Here is a 19,324-nt window from a genome sequence, read left to right on the forward strand (position 1 = left end):
TTGAGGGGAACAAATGACCTTCCATTTCCATTGTTCATACATGGAGGCGTGGGGTATAATTACCCCTGCAGCAATTACATGCTTGCCCCCACAGCTGTGCATGTCTTAATAAAACAAAATACAAAAATGACCTTAATATTAAAGTTCAATTAAAAAATGGACAGTGATTTTCAATTTGTTGGACTCCTTGGATTTAATGGTTGATTTCACGGTTGACTCGCCTTCAGGTCACATGACTGCCAGATTACAACAAGGGAAATAAGTTATGGATTTGTAGAAAATCAGTCATAAGCTCAACTAATGCATGAGACAAGGAGTCAATAATAGATTATAGAGAGGGAGGGATACCCAAAAGGCAATCAGGAGTCCATATTAATTATGCTAATGATTTGGATTTGCTACTTCATTAAGCACCATTTTGAGCTGGCTTGATCACAAGGGTAGCTGAAGTCTCTGTAGCACATTGCTGTACATGCATGTATGTTGGCACACACGTGCTAATTACTGCATCTGGTAATTACTGCACACACACTCTGCCATCAATTAGGTTTTAGTCCTGAATCTGTGTGAGGTGATAATACTGTGTCTATTTTAGGTGACTCACAAATAATTATCAATAATGTTTGTGATTATTTTCTCGGTTTAAAAAAAATAATAGCAAAAAACAGATTGTATAATTTTTAGTGGTGGAAAAATTCAGCTTCAGCAGATAACATTACGCAGTTTTCTTTGGAAAACAGCAGGTGGCTGCAGAGTTCAAGTGAAATTAGGTGTGACTTATCATGACTCCCATCTTTTCTTGAAGACTGGTGCTCATATTCTTAAGATGTTCTTCTACATTTTTGGTTGCTTTTGTATCTAAACAGTACATGACCACTGCGTGACATCCAGAATGTAAGCATGATACTAAACTAATGATCCTAAGCAGGATTAAAGCCTTTGTGAAAGCTCAGGGAGCCTGTGCAGCAATTCGAGAAAAAAGAAAAATCCCCAAAAAAGCAATTCACAGACTAAATGAAAGTGTATTGCCAATGATTCATTTCACATTTATCATCTGCCTGAATCACAGGCTTTCTTCTGCAGACATCAAGATTATTTGCTGGCTCGACAAAGACAAAGGGAAAAATGGGGTCTTTTATATTCCAACAATGTCACTGTCAACCAAAGAGCGGACCTCAGTTCTCCCCCAGCCGTTCACTTTGAAAGTAATTTAAATGAGCAGAAATAAGACGGTACGGGGGACGGGTTCGGGGGTGGGAGCGGAGAGGCAGACGAGGCTGTCAAAACGTGGCCAAGTCATTTTATCTTGATGTTTGCCCACACTGCAATAATTGATTTGTCTTTGTTCTCAGGCGTGAGAATACAAACATGGCATGGAGCCTTGAGAGGCATGTGCCTGTCTGATTAACAAAGCACTGCAGCCTTCACCAGGCGCTCCACGGTGCTCTCGGGATGCAGCTTCCCTCTGGATGGGCTCGTTTGACAGGACCTGATGCAACTCTTCCCTACGCGCCACAACTTAGCACATGCTTTTATTGATTTCTCCCACTAGCTTCTACCCCATGGACTCTTTGGCAGGTCCATCATTACTAACTCATATCCTGTGGACGAGCAGTGTTCAAACCGTTATAACTTTATTCTGGTCGACATCCCACCTTTTCCCAGAGATGCCAAATGTGTTTGGCTGAATTACAGGGAAATGTGTGTGAAGCGATAAGATCTCTGACTTGCCTGCCTGAGGCAACACCTGACGGGGGTGCAGCAAGGGCGTACAGGTCCTAACTACAGGAGGTGTCAAGCTGGTAACAATGTAGAGTAACTCGATCGGTGACACATCCTTAAGTGCTTGTGTTTGTGTTTCTGTGCTGATCAGAACTGGGATTTTGAAATTGTGTTACACCCCTAACAGAGTGTGTTAACGCTGCTCAACAGAGCAGCAAGAATGGACAGTTTAAAGTAACTGACAAAGCGGGTCCAATGGAAAATGTTGAAATATTTGTATTTTCCTTCGACTCCCTGAGGTGGATTCCACAGTAGCTCAAAAGTCAACAGGCAGAGTGATAGTTTGTGTGCTTGATTTGGTTTCCTCTGGTTGCTGGATGGTCCATCTGGTGAGCTGCAAAGCCACATCATAACGGGAACTACACTCTTCACAATAACACTGTTGTTCTTCTTGGAAGCCCAGTTCTTGTCTGGGAAAAGGATTTCTGACCTGGCATGGCTCCCAGTGTGGGCTGAATAATGCAACAGGTACCAAACAGACATTTAGCAAGAAGCTTGTGCAAATTAGAGGGTCATTTTTGAACATTTATGAATTTTATGAACAACTTTGGTGCTTTATGATGTTGTGGTCACACAGAAGTAACTGATGAAAGGGACTATGACAATATTTGATATGACTGCTAGTGTTTCCTGTGGATACTGGTGCATGTTCTGTATTCAAACTCACTGTCACATTATAATACAGAGCTTATTTAAATCCAGACATTCAGACAAATCTGTAGGGAGTCAAAGTCAGTCTGTGATTCATAATGGAACAGCTCGAGGCAGTAGATTGGTATGACAACAAAGATTAGAGTTTGTTTTTTTTTAAACAATTAGGATGGAGTTGCTCAAGTTCAAACACTGATTTGATTTCCCCAGGCTATGAGAAAACCCAGGGTAAAATTTGTCAGAATGGCACGATGTCCCTTGTCCAAGAAAATTACCCAGTTATTCATCTGATTCTGCGGTACTGGAAAACAGAGTGGCAGATAAAATGTTTTCACACAGTAAAAGGAACATTAATACAATAAGACAAAGTTTGACTAAATTTGGGCTTTTTTTCCCCCCAGAGTCAGTATTTTTAAAAAGGATGGAGTATTTACCATCAAGCAACATTATTATTGACTTAGTTTTCAAAGAATAAAGTTCAGACGACAGAATTTTTTATAGGTATTTTTATTTCTGTTTTTACAGACTTTTTGTCACAACAAAGTCAGCAAGAGCATCTTTTTTTGTCCATTACATTGTAGTTATTTATTTTAAAGCAACTGAGAGAGGACCAGCGACCATTTCATAGCATAAAAGCAGAGGCAATTTTGACATGCAGCAAAACAGGCAGAGCTTCTAACCAAATCCAAGGCAAGGGGAATACTGACAGCCCCCACCATCCACTTTCAACTCCAAACCCCAATTTACCCATCATTCACAGCCCCCAGAGCCCATCAATTACAAAACACACAGAGAAGCTGCAACGAAAAGGGAACTTTGCTCTGAAATGTCATTCCAGGGATGACAAAACGAACCAATTTCTAAAACTGTCTTCTATTGTGTGCTGTTAACATAGCATCAAAAGGGATTCAGTAACAGATTTTTAAAACATTCAAGTCTTTCTAGTAGCCAGCATGGTGATTGGTCAAAGAATACAGAATATCTTTTAGCCTGTGCATTACCAATGTAAAATTTGTCAAAAAAAAGAGAAAGGAAAGAAAAAAAAACAAACAAACCACCATCTGATATGTAAGTGATATGCCAAGTAGAAAAGGAAAAATCCAACCTCTGGACCTCTCAACCAACTTTTCCAAAGAAAAAAAAAAAAGGTTTACAAGACTGGATTGGAGGGACAGTTTGGGTCTAAAAACAGATCAAGGTAGAGGAAGAGGCCACACGCAGTGAAAGGTTAATACGACCTTTCTTTCCACTCTATCTAGTATACAGTGCAATTACTGCTCATGAGATTAAGCCCTCCCCCTACAATACTTATACTGAAATATACAAAATGTTAACACACTACTGATCTATAACCATTTGATTCCTTACGGTTTTATGAGAACGATGCAAATGAAAGATGTGTACTTAAGTGCTAAGCTTTGCGTTTACATTATAGAGTGATTTCTAGTCTGAGCAGTGTTCTATGATCCAGGGGTGAAGCGCTCCCCCAAGTGTTTGGTCCCTAAGGGAGACATAATGGACAAGTCCTTCTGTTAAATGGCTACAAACAGAGGCCAAAAGAAGAGAAAATCCTAGCCCAAACATTTGGGGAAAAGGAGAGAAAAAGGGAAAGGAAAATCACCAGACAGACAAAATGACCCTCCAACAAACAGACAAAAGCAGTGTTGAGACAGAGGCTGATCGAGGAAAAGGGGCGAGTCCATCTTCTGTCAGGGGACCACTGCATCCATCTGTCTGTCCGTCCACCCACCTGTCCAGCCACCTCCCACACTGTGGTGTCTCACTTGAGCAGAGCCTTTATGGCATCGCTCTCGGCAGCTTCAAAAGGACTCCTGCCGTCCGGTCCTTTTCGGTCTTTGTCAGCTCCCTGCGGAGGAGAGGGGACATGAATATTAAATATGCTTAGCAGGAGCATCAAGCCTTCCTCTCAGCGTGATGCCAACTCTGAGTCAAGGGTTAAGGTGAGGGACAGAGATCTGAATCTATAGCGTCTCTGTAGCTAAATGGTTAGTCAGGTACTTGACACACAGAGATGAAGACAGTAAAATCCAGAGCACCTGTCTGCAAGTTGGCTAAAAACTGCTAAAAATGTTATAAGGTCACTGACACACACTTCCTTTGTTATATAATCTTACGCTGTCACGACCTGGCAGGAAGATGAACTACATCTGTTTCCTACGTCAATAAACATTACAAGACACGTTCACTGCAGAGAGCAAAGTTCAGACTCTGTGCTGATAGTTTCTGTTCCAGTTTTAAGAACCCCTCAAACACATATTGACATTTATGATGCAAATTACTGAAAATGCTGCAGAGGGGAGCACACTCATACTGCCACACTGTTAGATGTTCAACAGAGCAGGAGATTTTTGCTGGCTAATAAATTTAATGTTTAATCCTGAATTTTCAAAGATTTTGACTTACAGTAAAAGGTGCTGACAGTAATTTATCTCAGAATAAAGATGGCAGACACATGAATTCATTTCTCTTTTACAGGAAGATGGATGAAAGAAAGCCTCAAAGAGACGCTGGGTTGAGCTAAAGGAGTTTGTGGAACATGTCCACAGGCCCTTATTGAACAGTTACCCAGGCATGTTATGAAAACATCTGTGGCAAAACTTCCGTCACTTTTATTTTCCTCTAACTCAGTCATTAATAACCTGCCTGTCAGCCTGTGTTCATCCAGACAGCAAATGCAAAACTAAGTCACACACAGAGACACAAATCCGTTTGAGCTCTGAGGAATAACAAAATGAAAAGTGAAAGAGAAGGGAGTCATTTGGATTACGGAGGACAAAAAAACCTGCATGAAAAAAAGAGAGACGACGACACAGACAACGTGTTAAATGCACATGTAATGACAACAGATTTAATGGAGGGGCACGTAACGGAGAGACGTCCCTTTGTTTGGCCTGCCAACTTTAGCCTCTTAGCAAAGGGCTTACACAGAGTATTGTTGCGTGGAGAAGCAAGCCCTCAGAAACAATGTGACCCAGTTCAAGTGCCCAGCAGCGTGAGGACGGTTGTCTGGGTGCAAATTCCACAGCACAGGAGCAACAGAGCACATCCTGAGCAGGAGAGATTTACCAGGGCTGAGCGGGTTACCTGTCAGATCTGCATCTCTAATTGGTAAGGAGACGAAAGACAAAGCAAAGGAGGGTTTTTAATCAATTCATAACACGGCTCACATTTCTAGGAAGTGTGAACCTGTCAACAATCCAGTTACGTTGGAGCCATGTTGAATAACATTTGAACTGTGCCCCTTCCTGATATTTTTTTCTTTTACAACAATAAAATGTGCATATTAGTGTTGTGCATTGGCAGGAATCAGGTGATAAGATATGTATCACCATGTCAATATACTGACATACATATTGATGGAGAAACAATTTGGCTCTGCTTACAAGTAAAAAATATCCATTGTCCAGAACCTCTGAGGCCGCCTGATTAACATTCCGGGTCTTGTTTCTTTAATCTGTGCAAAGTAAAAACCACAAAACGCTACCAATTACTGCATTTGCTGGTTCACCATCAACGTTCTGACTGGGGTTGTATGGGAAGTTCCCACAAAGCCGTTAATGAGTTTTGTGCCAACAACACTCATAACAGATCCATGAATATTTTGCATGGATTTAAACTGCAGAAACATGAGCACAGTGTAAAATGTGAGTTTGACTTAGGAAGGCTTGGTATCCAGATCTTCAAATTTCAATCCACAGAGGGTTCTTACAGTGTAATTCATCTTGTCCGATACAGAAAAGGGCAGCCTCCGCGGGGAAAACCTGAATCCTTCTACACTGATAATGTTTTAATGTTTTCCTGATACAAACTGCTGTTTTATCCATCTGTGAAACACTGCTGAACTCCAAAAAATAAATAGTGATAAAGTACTTGTAGCGTCACTTCAAACTTTCCAAACAGTTGCTGACTGATTCACATCAGGTACTCGGTAACCAATCACTGTGCTCACCACTCCAGTGAGTTCAGGGCGTGAAGAAGAGGAAGGGAAAATGGGAGGAAGCTTCCTCTCTCCTGCCTCATTTCTCCAGCTCTGGGGAAGTCATTAGTAGAACCAAACCTTGTAACCGACTCTACAGGCCTCATTTAGATGGCAGGAAACAGCATTACACCTTGACCCCAGCTCTTTCACCATCAATCCTACTCTTGCCAGGGAACAAACAAGGTGTCTGACAAATACAATTATGTATGTTATGTATGTCATCATATTGTTGTGCAACAATTTGATTATTAGCACCACACTCCTGTATTAGCCTAAACTGTGTTCTACAGGGTCTGCCACACACTGGTATCCCATATGGATATTTATAGTACAGTTACAGTAATAGCTCTGGCCCATATTCCACCATGCCATCCCCAATGGCCGTCCAGCTCAGCGGCAGACTCCTGACACCACTTACATTAATGAGCTTTCCCGAACTTGAGTAATGACCCCTCACAAACACCTCACTGTCCAAACATTATCCTGTCAAAGAGAAGCTAGCGGCAAGTGAGACACAGCCAAATGAATAAGGATAGACTCCCAGGGTGTTTCCAGTCAGTATGCAGCCTTACAAAGCAGGACTGGGTCGGTAACGTAATGCGGCTGACCTGCAGGAGTGTCCATTAAGTTTTCATTATGCCACCAGTGAATGGAATCGAAAGTTCTCTAATGCAGAAGTCTTCAAATATTGGGCCAGTGCATCACTCAAAACTTAATTAAAATGTGACACTTACATCAGATTATTGACCTACTGGCGCCAGTCAAACACCAAATTTTATAACATCCAGCGAAAAAACAATGGAAGATCAATAGCTGTCTTGGAGCAAGTTGTGCAAGCTCAGGGGGGAAAAAAAACATATGTTACAGGTCAAGGACCTGCTGCAACAAACCGTGTTTTAAAATAAATAAATAAATAATGAAACAAGCAAAGCATGAGTTACAATGTGACACGTGAATTCAGGGGTTTTTCAAAGACTAGAAAATGAATGTGATTTCCAGTTTTCGGTTTTGGTCACCACTTGTATTCAGCTATTGGTGAGTAACATTATTGCTGGCATTTGGTAGTTTCATAATGACCCACAGACAGTTTGTTGGGTTGTATCAATAGCAAAAACATTTTTGAAACCAATTTAAAAAAGCACATTCAAGACAAATCTCCTTAAACTCTTAATTTTGATAATAAAAATATTTTTAATTGTAAGTTTTTCAGCAATATCTCCCGGCTTTATATTCTTCTACTTTTTCTGTTTACACACCTATGGTGGTTATCTGCCCTATTTTTTTAAGAAAAAGAATGTAAACTGGTCCAAAAGGTTTACAAAGCCCATTGGAAGATAGTGTTTGACTTTAAACTTCTCACTCGAGGACTACAGTGGGAAAAATAAAGGGCCAATGGATGCCCTTTCATTGTTGACTTAAAATTAACTGGTCGGCCTCTGTAGGCTGTAGTCAGCACTCTCGGCCAGGATCTTATGACTGGGTCGCCTATTGGGGTTAAAATGGCCTTTCATGATTCATTGCCAACAAGAGCGCAGCATGCAGCCAGGGGGGCAGGGGTCAGCTCCCATGATGCAACAGGGGAACCAAGCCATTTTGTCTGCCAAACACAACAATGTCCAACAGTCGAACACTGACAATTCAGTGTTCAATTCAGTCTCAGTGGGTTCCTTTTATCCACTGCAATGTGGTGCTCGTGGTGCTACAGGTGCCGCCAGACACAGTGGATCTGCGGCAGCACAGTCAGCGGTGCGACTGAGGGACATCTATTCATCTCATGTTAAGACACACGGCGAGTTTTCGGAGCTGCCAGGGGTAGATGTATTGAGATCCGGTCCCTGTGGTGGCTGATGACCTTTTGGCTGCATCTGGGTGTTAATCCTTGTTGGTGCTTAGCGGAGACGAGTACAGAGCCATCAGAGGAGCAAACCTGGGGGTTCGCTCGTATCTTTGCCTTCCACCATAATCCCTGTTTAGATGAGCTATGGCTGCCTGTCTTGTCTCATATGATAACACAGACAAAGGGTTTTTAAAAGTCCACCCAAGAGGATTTAATTTCCCAAGCAGTGGATATGTGGCTGGTAGCAAGGGAAATAAAGGTAAAAGACTGCAGTTGATAATGAAGCCTTTATTTATTTTCATAAGAGATAGTCTCCTGGTTTTCAGCCCAAATGCTATCACTGTTATGTGGTGGTGACATGTGACAATGTGATATTAAAAACTCCTACAGACATAATATGCATCATCTGTAAAACAGCTCATCTGATCTTGAGCTATTGCAAGTATTTCCTCCTTTATAGTAGACGTTCCTCCTTGAGAAGGCTGTAGCATCCCCATTACCAGAAAGCCAAGAAATAAATTTACCATCTTATAACAAAAATAATGCAAGTCAATGTGAGCTTATAGTGGGGAAAAAAAAACTACTTCTACTGTTGAGCAGAAGTTTAAGTCAGGATGATGTACCTGTCTGTGCTTGCCAAAGTTTAGAGGAACTAACTGCTATTTTGCTACTTCCTGTTCATCTTTGAGCCAACAGAACTAACGGCCAGCTGACAGCAGTAGTAGCCAGCTGCCAGCCAGCTGCTGGCCAAATACTTGCAAGACTCTGCTGGCTTGTTGACGCATGGGCAGGGGTGTGCGGCTGTGTTGATGAAAATGAGGGATTAATTCAACTGATGCCAACGAGAATAAGTAAGGGGTGGAGTACCACCTAAGTGTTTCCCATATGGTTTATAATATCCCAATATGGTTTCCTGTTTTCTAATGTCTGCTTCAAAGTGCAGTTAAAACTGTGAACTCATTGAAAGGTCTGCTTGAATGGTGCATATGTGATTGTACAGAATGCAAAAAAAAAAATTAGTTCCTTAATTGGTAGAGTGAGTTAGCATGTGAATTCCCTCCTCTTTCCATTAGTTTCGTTGAGCCAGGATGATGCCACCGTGAAACAACTCTGTGGAGGAGCTTTCATTTACCCTGCCTCATTTAGCCTGTCTAGCACACAGCTGCTCACTCAGCCCCGAATGTCCATCTCCCCTTCTCATATACACATATCGGTTTGCAGCAGAGTGGCTCTAAAGTATGCAGGCCATCTACATGACATCAAGCAGTTGCGAACTCCTCCGTCAAAGTGGCGTCATTAACTCGAGTTTCACGCAATAGAGTAAAACTGAAATCAGTTTCCGTCTGATGTGAAACCACACATTTTTTATACTTCTACAGATACATGATATTATTCTAATGAAACACGAGTGTTAAATGGCAGGAGTACAACAGACAAAGGACTGAAGGAGGTACGGAAAGACAAGTAGCTATTGTTGTCGTCCCTATTTGTGGACATTCATTGTCCACAGGGGCATCAATTCTACTGCGGCCTGGCTCATTTGCACGGTGGTGAAACAGAACTCCACCAGCCTAGACAAGTAGAAGATCTGTCATTTATATGCATGACAGACGTGCATGTACTTCTGAGTCAAACATTCAGGTAAGATGTGCAAGAAAAGGCACAGAATTTCCAAAGGGAAAGCTCCACCACCTACAAACGATGCTTTCTATTTGAATGTCATGGAGCTGCACAAATCAGTTTTTCTCTGCTGGATGAGGGTTGTTGGATTGGACATTCATTCTGATATGCGTGTTATTCAGGTGCATTACTACCGCCTATGCCAGCTGTGCCTAACTCGGTATTGTCTCTATCCTCACAGCTGTGACTTCGCATGCCCACATGCACCCGACTGGGGTAGAATTTCAGACAATTCCAGAGCTCAACAAATGTGGGAGGCGGAGGTGGAAGGACAGGGCAGAAATTTGGATATAGCAAACGCCGGAGCACCTTTGAATGAAACTGCTTCAAAAACACAAAACAAGTGAACAGCAGCAATACTGTGTCACGTTCTATGAACATTCCAGCACAGCCTCCACAGGACTACGTTAAAGGGCCTTTTGTCCAATGAGTTACCTCATCAGCACTCAGGGCTCACATTTAGCCTCTGACACATCAACATGCACTGAGGGGTGAAGGACAACAGGGCACTTCTCTGTGCAGATGCAGATGCATTAGCTGAGCATGCTTAAATCAAAGTACCAACCTTTTCTAGCAGGACCTTGACACAGGAGACGTGGTTCTCGTAACAGGCACAAATCAGTGGAGTGAGCCCATGTTTGTCTGGAGCCTGCAGGAGGAGTGGGTAGGAAAGGCATGAGTGGGAGACAGGAAAGAACAACTGGAAAAATCATTTTTGGAGAAACGCTTCATTTACATTGGCAGATCGCAGGCACAGCAACCACAATCATATGCAAGGGCTAAACCATCCTTTTTATCAAAAATGAACAGGAAAAGAACTCCTGTGAGAGAGATTTTACTTCGCCCTTATCATGTCTAGAGATTATAAGAAAGCACACTGCTCGTCAACATCAAATTTATTTCCCATTGCAAGGGAAATACTGCATATTGAAACGATTTGAAATTCTTGTCTCTGCAAAGACTGAGCTAGTAGATACTGTGATGCAGAGTTGATGTGTCCAAATAAAGGCAAGAGGTGAGATACACCTTGATAATGTAGCTCCCTCGGGTACCATCAACTACCTCAGCAGCTCCAATAAAAGTGTTCTGGAGTTCAAAGATTCATGCTGATCTGCGCATACAATTCTACCAGTTATTGAATAGGTATATGAGACCTTTAGAGAAAGCTGCAAATTACAAGAGAATGGCTTGAAATTACAAATATCAATACTGTTGGATGGATAAGTGCCTTTTTTAGTGGATACGGATCAATTTACTACAACAACACCAGAAGAGACTATTTAGGGCTCAGGGGGCCTATCGGGCCATGTGAATCAAGCCTAGACTGAATGAAAGAATAGACAATGGCTGAAATAGCATACAATAAGCTTGTGTTAACAGCCAGTCCACTTTGGATCAAACAAACTGATAATGCTTCTCACCAAGACAAATTCCTAGTAATGTGAAACCCCTTCACTTACATGGCAATAAAGTCTTTTCTTTTTCTGATTCTGATTCTGACACATCAAGCAGTTTAACAACAGGCTATGAAGCACTGTTGGTTTTTGTGGTCAGTGCAGCAGGGAAATTAATGCAAATAAACTGCGATGGAAGCTGGTTGTTGTGGCTCTCACATTGACATCTGCTCCCTTAGAAATGAGAAACTCCATCACATCTGTCTGACCGAAGTCTGCAGCATAGTGCAGAGGCTTCCTCCCACCTTCCAGGGTCCGGTTAACATCTTCAGCCTGGAAAACAGAAAAAAAAAACCACACATAAAAAGAAAAGTCAGAGACAAGCTATTGCCGTTATCGGTGGGCAATATCTCAGGCATATTTGCAATATTAACAAAAGAATGGAAAACAATACACAGGTAAACAGAAAAGAGTACAAAGCAGCTACACTTCATACTATGTTATCAATGCAAACTTGCTCGCTGTGAATTCTGTGGACTCTAGTCACACGTGGGCTCAATCAGACATTACACGGTCTGTGGAACCAGGAACTGGCAGGGTAAAGTCTTTTCAATGTCCAGGTAAGTACAGGGTTGTAGTGCATGTGTGAAAAGAGAAAAGATAAGATAAAATAAAAACTGGTTCAATTATTTGGAGAAGGTTTAGATAAAAAAAATAAAATAAAATAAAATAGCACAGTTGTTCAAACTCAGAACTACAAATATCAGAACTTCTATCAGGACTTCTTCATCAGAGTCCTTGTGCTTTCTCGTCTTGCAGGTTTCCATGGATCATGGTTGGACCTCCTGCTGCAGGCCTGCTTGAAAACTACGGCGATTACTACTGTTTAGTCATGATCTATTTTAATTCTCTTACCACTCTGTACAGCTGCTACCATTATTATTGTTACTACTATTACTATCATAATCACCATAGTATCTTCTGTATACTTCATCATTATCTTTGTAATTTAGAGTGCAACAAGATGGCGGCGCGCAGTAGTGCAGTGGCTTCTCACGCTCCCAGGTTTAAGTCCCCTCTTTTATGTAGTTTTGTGTCGGTCTAGTGTTGTTTTATATTTATTTGAATTATTTATTTATTATTTGAATCCTTGACTTATCTAGTCTTCCAGTACTTCTGGTATTATTGCTGTTGCTATCCATCTCTGTTTGTGTTCCCCTTCTCAACACTCGCTGCAAATCTATGTTAACATACACGTCTCAGTTGCAACAGTCTTGTTCAGCTCAAAATTAGGGAACTATAAACAGGACATTAGATTAGTATTTATTAGTTAGTAGGTAAGATAAGGTTCACACCTTCCTTTAAGTATCTAATTTAAAAAACAAACAAAAAAGACTGTCAGTCCTAAGGGGCATCATGTATTTTTGAACTTAAAATGGAACACTGACTTTAGAGATGAGCAATAACTGAATTTGGGTCAATTTAGAAAGACAATAAGCTGCCTTAGTAAGCTCAGACATTAAAATTTAGAATACATTTACATACTGTAGTATAGCAATTTATGGACTATGGCAGAGTAAGAATACAATATGCTAGTTAAAAAAACAGAGCTGTTATTTACCTATAAGCCATTATCAAATCAACATATCAAAAATGGCCTCCTCCAGCAGATGCAAGGGAAATAGCATTTAGGCTAATGTTTTCCACAGAAGCAAGGGACACTAAGCTTTGCAGTGAAATCAGTGTGGCCTAATAGGTTAAAGACTTCTATATCAGTCTCCTATAAAAAGATTATATCAGCTGTTGTGAGGTGTTTGGTACCACCGGATTAGCTGTTGTCTGGCCTCCATCTCCTGTGCTACATTTGAGACCCCCGCCCACTATCGTTTGCTAGACACCAGAGCTTGGGCCTGTGTGAAGGTTAGTTCGCTAGCAATAACGTTATGCTAAACTTATCTCAAAGGCACTGTATCAGAAAGCCGTGCTACAGACTATAAAAACATTGCCCGATAACGCACGTATTGTAAATAAGTAACTATTATTGTCATTGCGGCGTTACATTGGATATTATATTATCTGTTAGCTGTCAATCAACAACGTGTAACGTTGCAAAATACCTTTATATGCTGTCGTTAGTTAGCTTTCCAACAGGTTGCTTTCTGTCACGGCGGCTTTGTTAGCCGAGCTAAACGTGTTCCACTGTCAAAGTCAAACCCACCGCGCTGAAACTGTCGCTACAACGACAACGACTAACGCTGTACTTCTGGAGCCCAGACAAATAACAAAACACTGTGCCCATACTAACGGTAACAGTAGCACTGTGTCGCAAACTATGCTAACTTGGCGTTGACACATGTATGTGGAGCCTACACTAAAAAAAATCTTTCGCCAGCCTTGAAATGTTTCGAAACGTATTCAAGCAAACCCACAGTCCCATAAATTGCAGGTAACGTTACAAGCCCCGATATAATGCCAAACCAGACTGCCTTACCTAACATTTCCCAACTCCAGCTACCGTTAGCCCGCTAGCTCGTAAGCCTATTAGCTAACTGGCGTTAGTTGACCTCAGCTAAGCAGCCACTTGTCAGAAAATAGCTGCACAAAAACATCAACAGTCAAGTCAACATTGACTTACCGTTACCAGTTTGCCTTTGACCTCTTCCAGGTCTCCGGTCTTCAATGCCCACGTCAATTCTTTATCTCCCATCTTCCTGTGTTGGCTCTGGTGTTGCTCCTTCCCTGTTATGTTATGCTGCAGGGCAGTTGTCAACTTGCTAGTACGTTAAAAGTTAGCTAGCTGGATCTGGAAAACTCTTCCTGTCGTAGCAGTGAGTGCGACCGAAAAAAAGCGATTGAATAGAATATCGTTTTAATAAGCAAGAAAACAACTGTGGTTGGATTCGGCGTGTAAGTGAGACCTGCCGGTGAATGACAGATAATAACAGGCTCAAAAGAAGTTCTGAAAGCCAAAGTAGGAAAAAGGGATCCGCCTTTCTGCAAGCCAGAAGCGTTTCCGATGTCGTTACCCGGAAGTTAATATTTAAGGTTAAAGCTTGATGTTGCATTTTCGGTACTAATGTTGAAAGGAGTTACTCTTATTTGTTCACAATTTCAGCGAGTCAATTTCAATTTTTATTGCAAACCACACACGCCACAAGATCTGATATATTCCTTGCGTACACTTTTAAATTGTTTTTCAGTATTTTCGCTCTTTAAACACATGCAGTAAATGATTGGTGACAAATTGCTGGCAGCATTGATGTTACCACTGAAGCATGAAAGCGGAAATTCCTACCCTCATGTGGGTCTCGAGTCATTTTTGGATTTCATGGCCAAAGCAAAGATAAAGCTCATATTATCATCACATCAGTCCTCCAGATCTGCTCTCCAATGTACGCATAGAACTCAACTCAGAGTAAACATTAAATACAAAACTCAATGCAATATATTACAGGAGAATGAAAAAAAACAACAAACAAACAAAACAAAACAAACAAAAAACCCCAAATATCTTTAAAGGATAACACAGCTGCAATTACATAATATAAAGCTATATTACTTGCTTGTTTTTCAAATGGAAGGATAAAGAATGAATAGAAATTGCTATAACATTTTACCATGGTAACACTTAAGTTTAGGGTTTTTTTTTAATTCTTGTTTCCATTAAAAAAGGGGGAAAATAACACTCAACCAGAATAGACAAAACCAATCTAGAAAAATCTAAATTACAGGCAGGAACTGACAGATTCTGGCCAGCCCCTACAGTCAACACATTAACATACTGCAACCTATGATTCCTGTTTGATCTTATGCTAAAAACGTATTGCTGTCACATGAAACTAAAAAATAAGTAAAACAATTGTGAGAATTGTTAAGTCCATTTGATGTTTATTTCATCGTTGGCATCGTTGCACTGACCTAAAAAGTGGATCCGGTTAGCAAAAATAGTGCAAAAACTGCACTTTAATCAAAGAAGTGTGACCATTTTGCCTCACCCAGTCCTGAGAATGTATCAAATTTAAAATTTAACCACTTCTGAAGCATGCGCTAGGAGTATCCCCTCCAAACTGTATTTTACATATTATAGATATGGACATATCCAGGCCACAATGAGTCCTTAAGGCTGATGACATTTTAGCTGAGTGCAGCTTGTGTATCATTATTTTCCAGGCACTGTGGGAACCAAAGCATTCAATGCAACACCTGTTGGAAGCACAGTAGTCTGCACTTTCAGGGTCATCTCCATCGCCATCCACCATTTGAAGAACTCAGTCAATGACTGATAAAGAGAGGATCAGCTGCAGAAACACCAGGCCAAGAGGGGGAGGTCGAAACAATCGTTACTTTACCTCGATCTGTAAAGGATCAAGGGCAGAGCAACAAATTCAAAGCCATACGACTGCCTTTTTTCTATACTGTCGCCAGTAAAGCCTCCCACGTCTGCCCCCCTCCCTCAGTTTGCTGCCCCCCAACCTCACGCTCCCAATGAAGCCAACTGTACACATCTTCTCTCTAGCCTCTCCTTGTGAAATATGGGTGATGACAAAAGTGTTGTCACACTATCATTACATGAAATCATCAGCCTCTTGGAAAAACCAATCTGCCCAGGGGATGAAGAGGACAATAAAAGACACCATTTCAACAAAATTCAATATGGCAGTATGATCAGAATAAAAATGCTGCTAATCAGATTCTACAGTTCTTCCATCCTCCTCCTGGGATTGCAGCCTTTTACGACACTCCTCACCTCTCTCTCTCTCTCTCTCTCTCACACACACACACACACACACACTTCAACATACACAGTTTTATGTGATAGTAACACACAGTCCTGGTGTATGTTGCAGATTTTACACCCAAAAGGTAGTAAAGACACAGATGATTACTGCCTGTGTTTCTGCTGCCTCTTATGCTAATGTGACATACAATATGACTGAAATGACTCCCAGAATGTATAATCACAAGTTCGTATGTGGCTTAAATCAACTGTAGTCCAACTAGTCATGCCAGTAATTATGTGTGCATACTAATACTCTTTAGACATTGTGGTTACTGCTTTAGTATTTCATCACATAATCTCAACCCGTTTAGGGACAAAAAATGAACATTTTATTTAACAAGAATAATGCTTGTACTTGATGTATATTTTATTATTTGTAGTCAAGGTTTAAAGTCCACTTTTGCAATTAAAATTGTACTCATTAGAGCTGTTACTCTAACATGTGAGCAAACAACATAGTAGAATTTTACAGATACATGGGGCTAACTTTTAACAGTTTCTCTTGTTTTTGAGCATAAACAAATAGCAGTAATTAACAATGAAGTAAAGAAGAGCTCAAGCTCTGCTCATGTTTGCAAAAACAAAATGATCCTATCTCTAACTCCTGTGATCTGCTAATTCTCCCCTCACACAGTATTTCTCGAGACCATCTTCATCAAGTTGATTAGCGTACTGAAGCGTAATCCATACTTACTAAATTGGTTTAATCCATCTATCTCAGCTGTACACGGCCTTGTCTTTGTCCGGGATAAATGTAACATGATTAGTGAGGCCAGCTGTGACTGCTGCCGACACACGAGGTATCCTGACTCTAAAGCCTCATCACAATCCTGTGGACGTACCGAGAGTTGCCTAAATGTCAAGACCGTTTGCTAAGACAGCAATTACGAAGCCATCTGCTTCACCGAGATTGTCGGGATTTGGGAACACGTACAGCTGACACCACTCGTGAGATTCACACTGTAATATTTTGGAACTGTGCAAAAAAATAAAAACCAAAAACCCACAACATTTTTCTTAAAATTGTGGACACTGCGTGCAAGAAAATATCAATTTCAGGAGTCAGGAATCATCTGTGGCACACAAAGTGAAAGAAAACCGAATAACAATGTCTGGTTTCATGCCAACAACTGGAAAGTCTGTGAAATATTAAAAATTGCAAAAGCTTCCTGAAACCAAATCAAATTTGGACAACAAACAAACCAAATGTTTGTTTCACTAACAAAGTTATTGAAGTTATGCTGCCAGTACACAAAACAATATAATCTATACCAATACAATTAGGTATATTATATTGTATACCTAATTATTATTTCACTGGCCTATTTCTTCAATATGTTTTAAATACAGTACAGCTTCAGTGATTCCAATTTAACAAAACTTTCAGGCACTTTTTTTGACCCGTAAGGGACTTTTACATCACATTAATGCAAGAGCACCATCACCAAGCTGTGGATGAGAGCAATCTTCCTTAAACTCCCAGTAACATGCCATCCATGATTGATTTTGACTTCCAGCCTCTCAATCACAGCTGGCCTGTTGTAGTCAGATATTGCACATGGAGTAAATTTGGTTTCCAAACAGGGACTGTGTGATGATAGAGAGGGCGAGCATCATCTGGTTTTTTAGTTTCACTATTGGAAAACTTTTGATAAAGGGAGTGCAGCCACAACTCTTTTGATGAATTTATAGAATGGGAATAAAAAATGCAGTTTGGAAAAGTAATAAAAACCGGTAACTGCAGGAGTGCGTATTGTGTTTCGCGGGCAGAGGAAACATTAGTAGTAAATAATTTTCCATCCAATAGACCCATAAGCTATGGAGCATAATCTCAAGAGAAATTAAATCTCTGTCAATGCCTGCAATGCAGAGATAAAGTCATATTACATCACGAGGCAACGAATAGTCGTGCTAGATGGATGATAATAAAACTATCTCAGGTTATGTTGTTGCAGACCTGTGTAAACACCTGCACATTAAAGTTAATGTTGAAAAGCAACACTCTCATGTGCTCACAGATTTTCTGACACAGGGTGTAAACACACGAGCTGTGATTGAATGGTCTTAAAGAGGACCCCGAGCCCTCTGGGTCTTATCTTCACCAAATGGAAAACCACTAATAGTCAATTCTCTATATATCCTGTTAGGCAGAGATATGCTCCCATCTATCTGTAGCTGACTCGCCTTTGTTAAAGAGAACAGTGTATGTGGCCTCTGTGGGCAGACGTGTGCTGCTTCCTCTGACTCCACGCGCTGCCTCCCTCTAGAGGTCAGGCCATGGATACTGCCTTCCATAATGGGAGCGTGGGCAGGAGGAAATAAGCCAGGCACAGGACAGGACCTGTCTTCAAGCAGAGGCACACTGACGTGAACCACATTTATGCCTTCCCAACAGTCACTGTGCGCGTAGGTCTTGAGGCACTGGGGTGTGAAGGCATTGCAGTCCCAGGAATGTTCTCTGTAGCACCCAGAAAGTGTGCAGATCTCTAAAAATTCACCTGTGTTTTCATGGGCTCTGTGATGAAGTTGCCACCAAGAGACCTGGATCATCAGTGTAATTCTCTGATTCCTACAACCCTTAATAAATAGAGCAGAAACCGTGGATGTCCACCCGTATCACCTTCCATCATCTAGCCCTCACTCCCATCAGGCGGTTCTCTATCCCATCATCCATCACTCAGAGGTGTTGTCCAGTGCCGGCTGCCCCTGATCACCCCTGACTAGTCCTGACTGGAGGCCTGTGCTTTCTGTAGTAGATGTGAGTCCTGATAGGATGTGACAACTTTATTAGGCACAAATCAGGAGGCCGCGGTTTCATTCTCTGCTGGACGTGTGAGCGATGTGCGCCCCGAGCTGCGGTTTTCGTCACGGGTAGGATTCTCTCTCTCTTGCTTTCTCTTTTTATCTATCTCTTTTTATTCAGAGCCTCCAGGCTCCTTTCTCACACATAATCAGCCTCCCTTCCACCCACCCCACTCTCCCTCCACCCTTCTCGACCATCTACTACAGGAGCCTTTAGGGGACATATCGTAGCTCAAATTGTTGGTCCTGTCATTGAATAGTGTCTTGACCGTCGATCGCTCTGAGTCACCTCATCAACCGGTCCACACCACACCGCATGTACACACAGCTATAGAGGCTCATTGTAAAAATACTTTTAAACTTCTAATAAATCCTTTTTACTGTCATGGATCAGGAGG

The 19,324-nt window shown here is 41.3% G+C and overlaps 1 protein-coding gene across 1 annotated transcript; it reads right to left on the minus strand.

Moving 5' to 3' along the window:
• Positions 1-3,672: 3,672 nt before the first annotated feature.
• On the minus strand, positions 3,673-14,369 carry mtpn (myotrophin). The gene is made up of 4 exons (XM_046379304.1): positions 13,980-14,369; positions 11,564-11,677; positions 10,516-10,599; positions 3,673-4,300 (listed from the first exon to the last, which is right to left on the minus strand). The coding sequence occupies exons 1-4, from the start codon at positions 14,049-14,051 to the stop codon at positions 4,214-4,216; spliced, it is 357 nt and encodes a 118-aa protein (XP_046235260.1). The 5' UTR covers positions 14,052-14,369; the 3' UTR covers positions 3,673-4,213.
• Between the last annotated feature and the right edge of the window lie 4,955 nt (positions 14,370-19,324).

The sequence above is a fragment of the Scatophagus argus genome, chromosome 22 (assembly GCF_020382885.2).
Source record: "Scatophagus argus isolate fScaArg1 chromosome 22, fScaArg1.pri, whole genome shotgun sequence".
NCBI lineage: Eukaryota > Metazoa > Chordata > Actinopteri > Scatophagidae > Scatophagus > Scatophagus argus.

What these genes read in the sequence shown, in the direction of transcription:
- mtpn (XM_046379304.1), bottom strand. Translation starts at nt 14,051, where the DNA reads ATGGGAGATAAAGAATTGACGTGGGCATTGAAGACCGGAGACCTGGAA. An exon ending in TCAAAGGCAAACTGGTAACG is followed by an intron (nt 11,678 to 13,979) that starts GTAAGTCAATGT and finishes TCTGTTTTCCAG; the next exon opens with GCTGAAGATGTTAACCGGAC. An exon ending in TCAAGGTCCTGCTAGAAAAG is followed by an intron (nt 4,301 to 10,515) that starts GTTGGTACTTTG and finishes TCTCCTCCGCAG; the next exon opens with GGAGCTGACAAAGACCGAAA.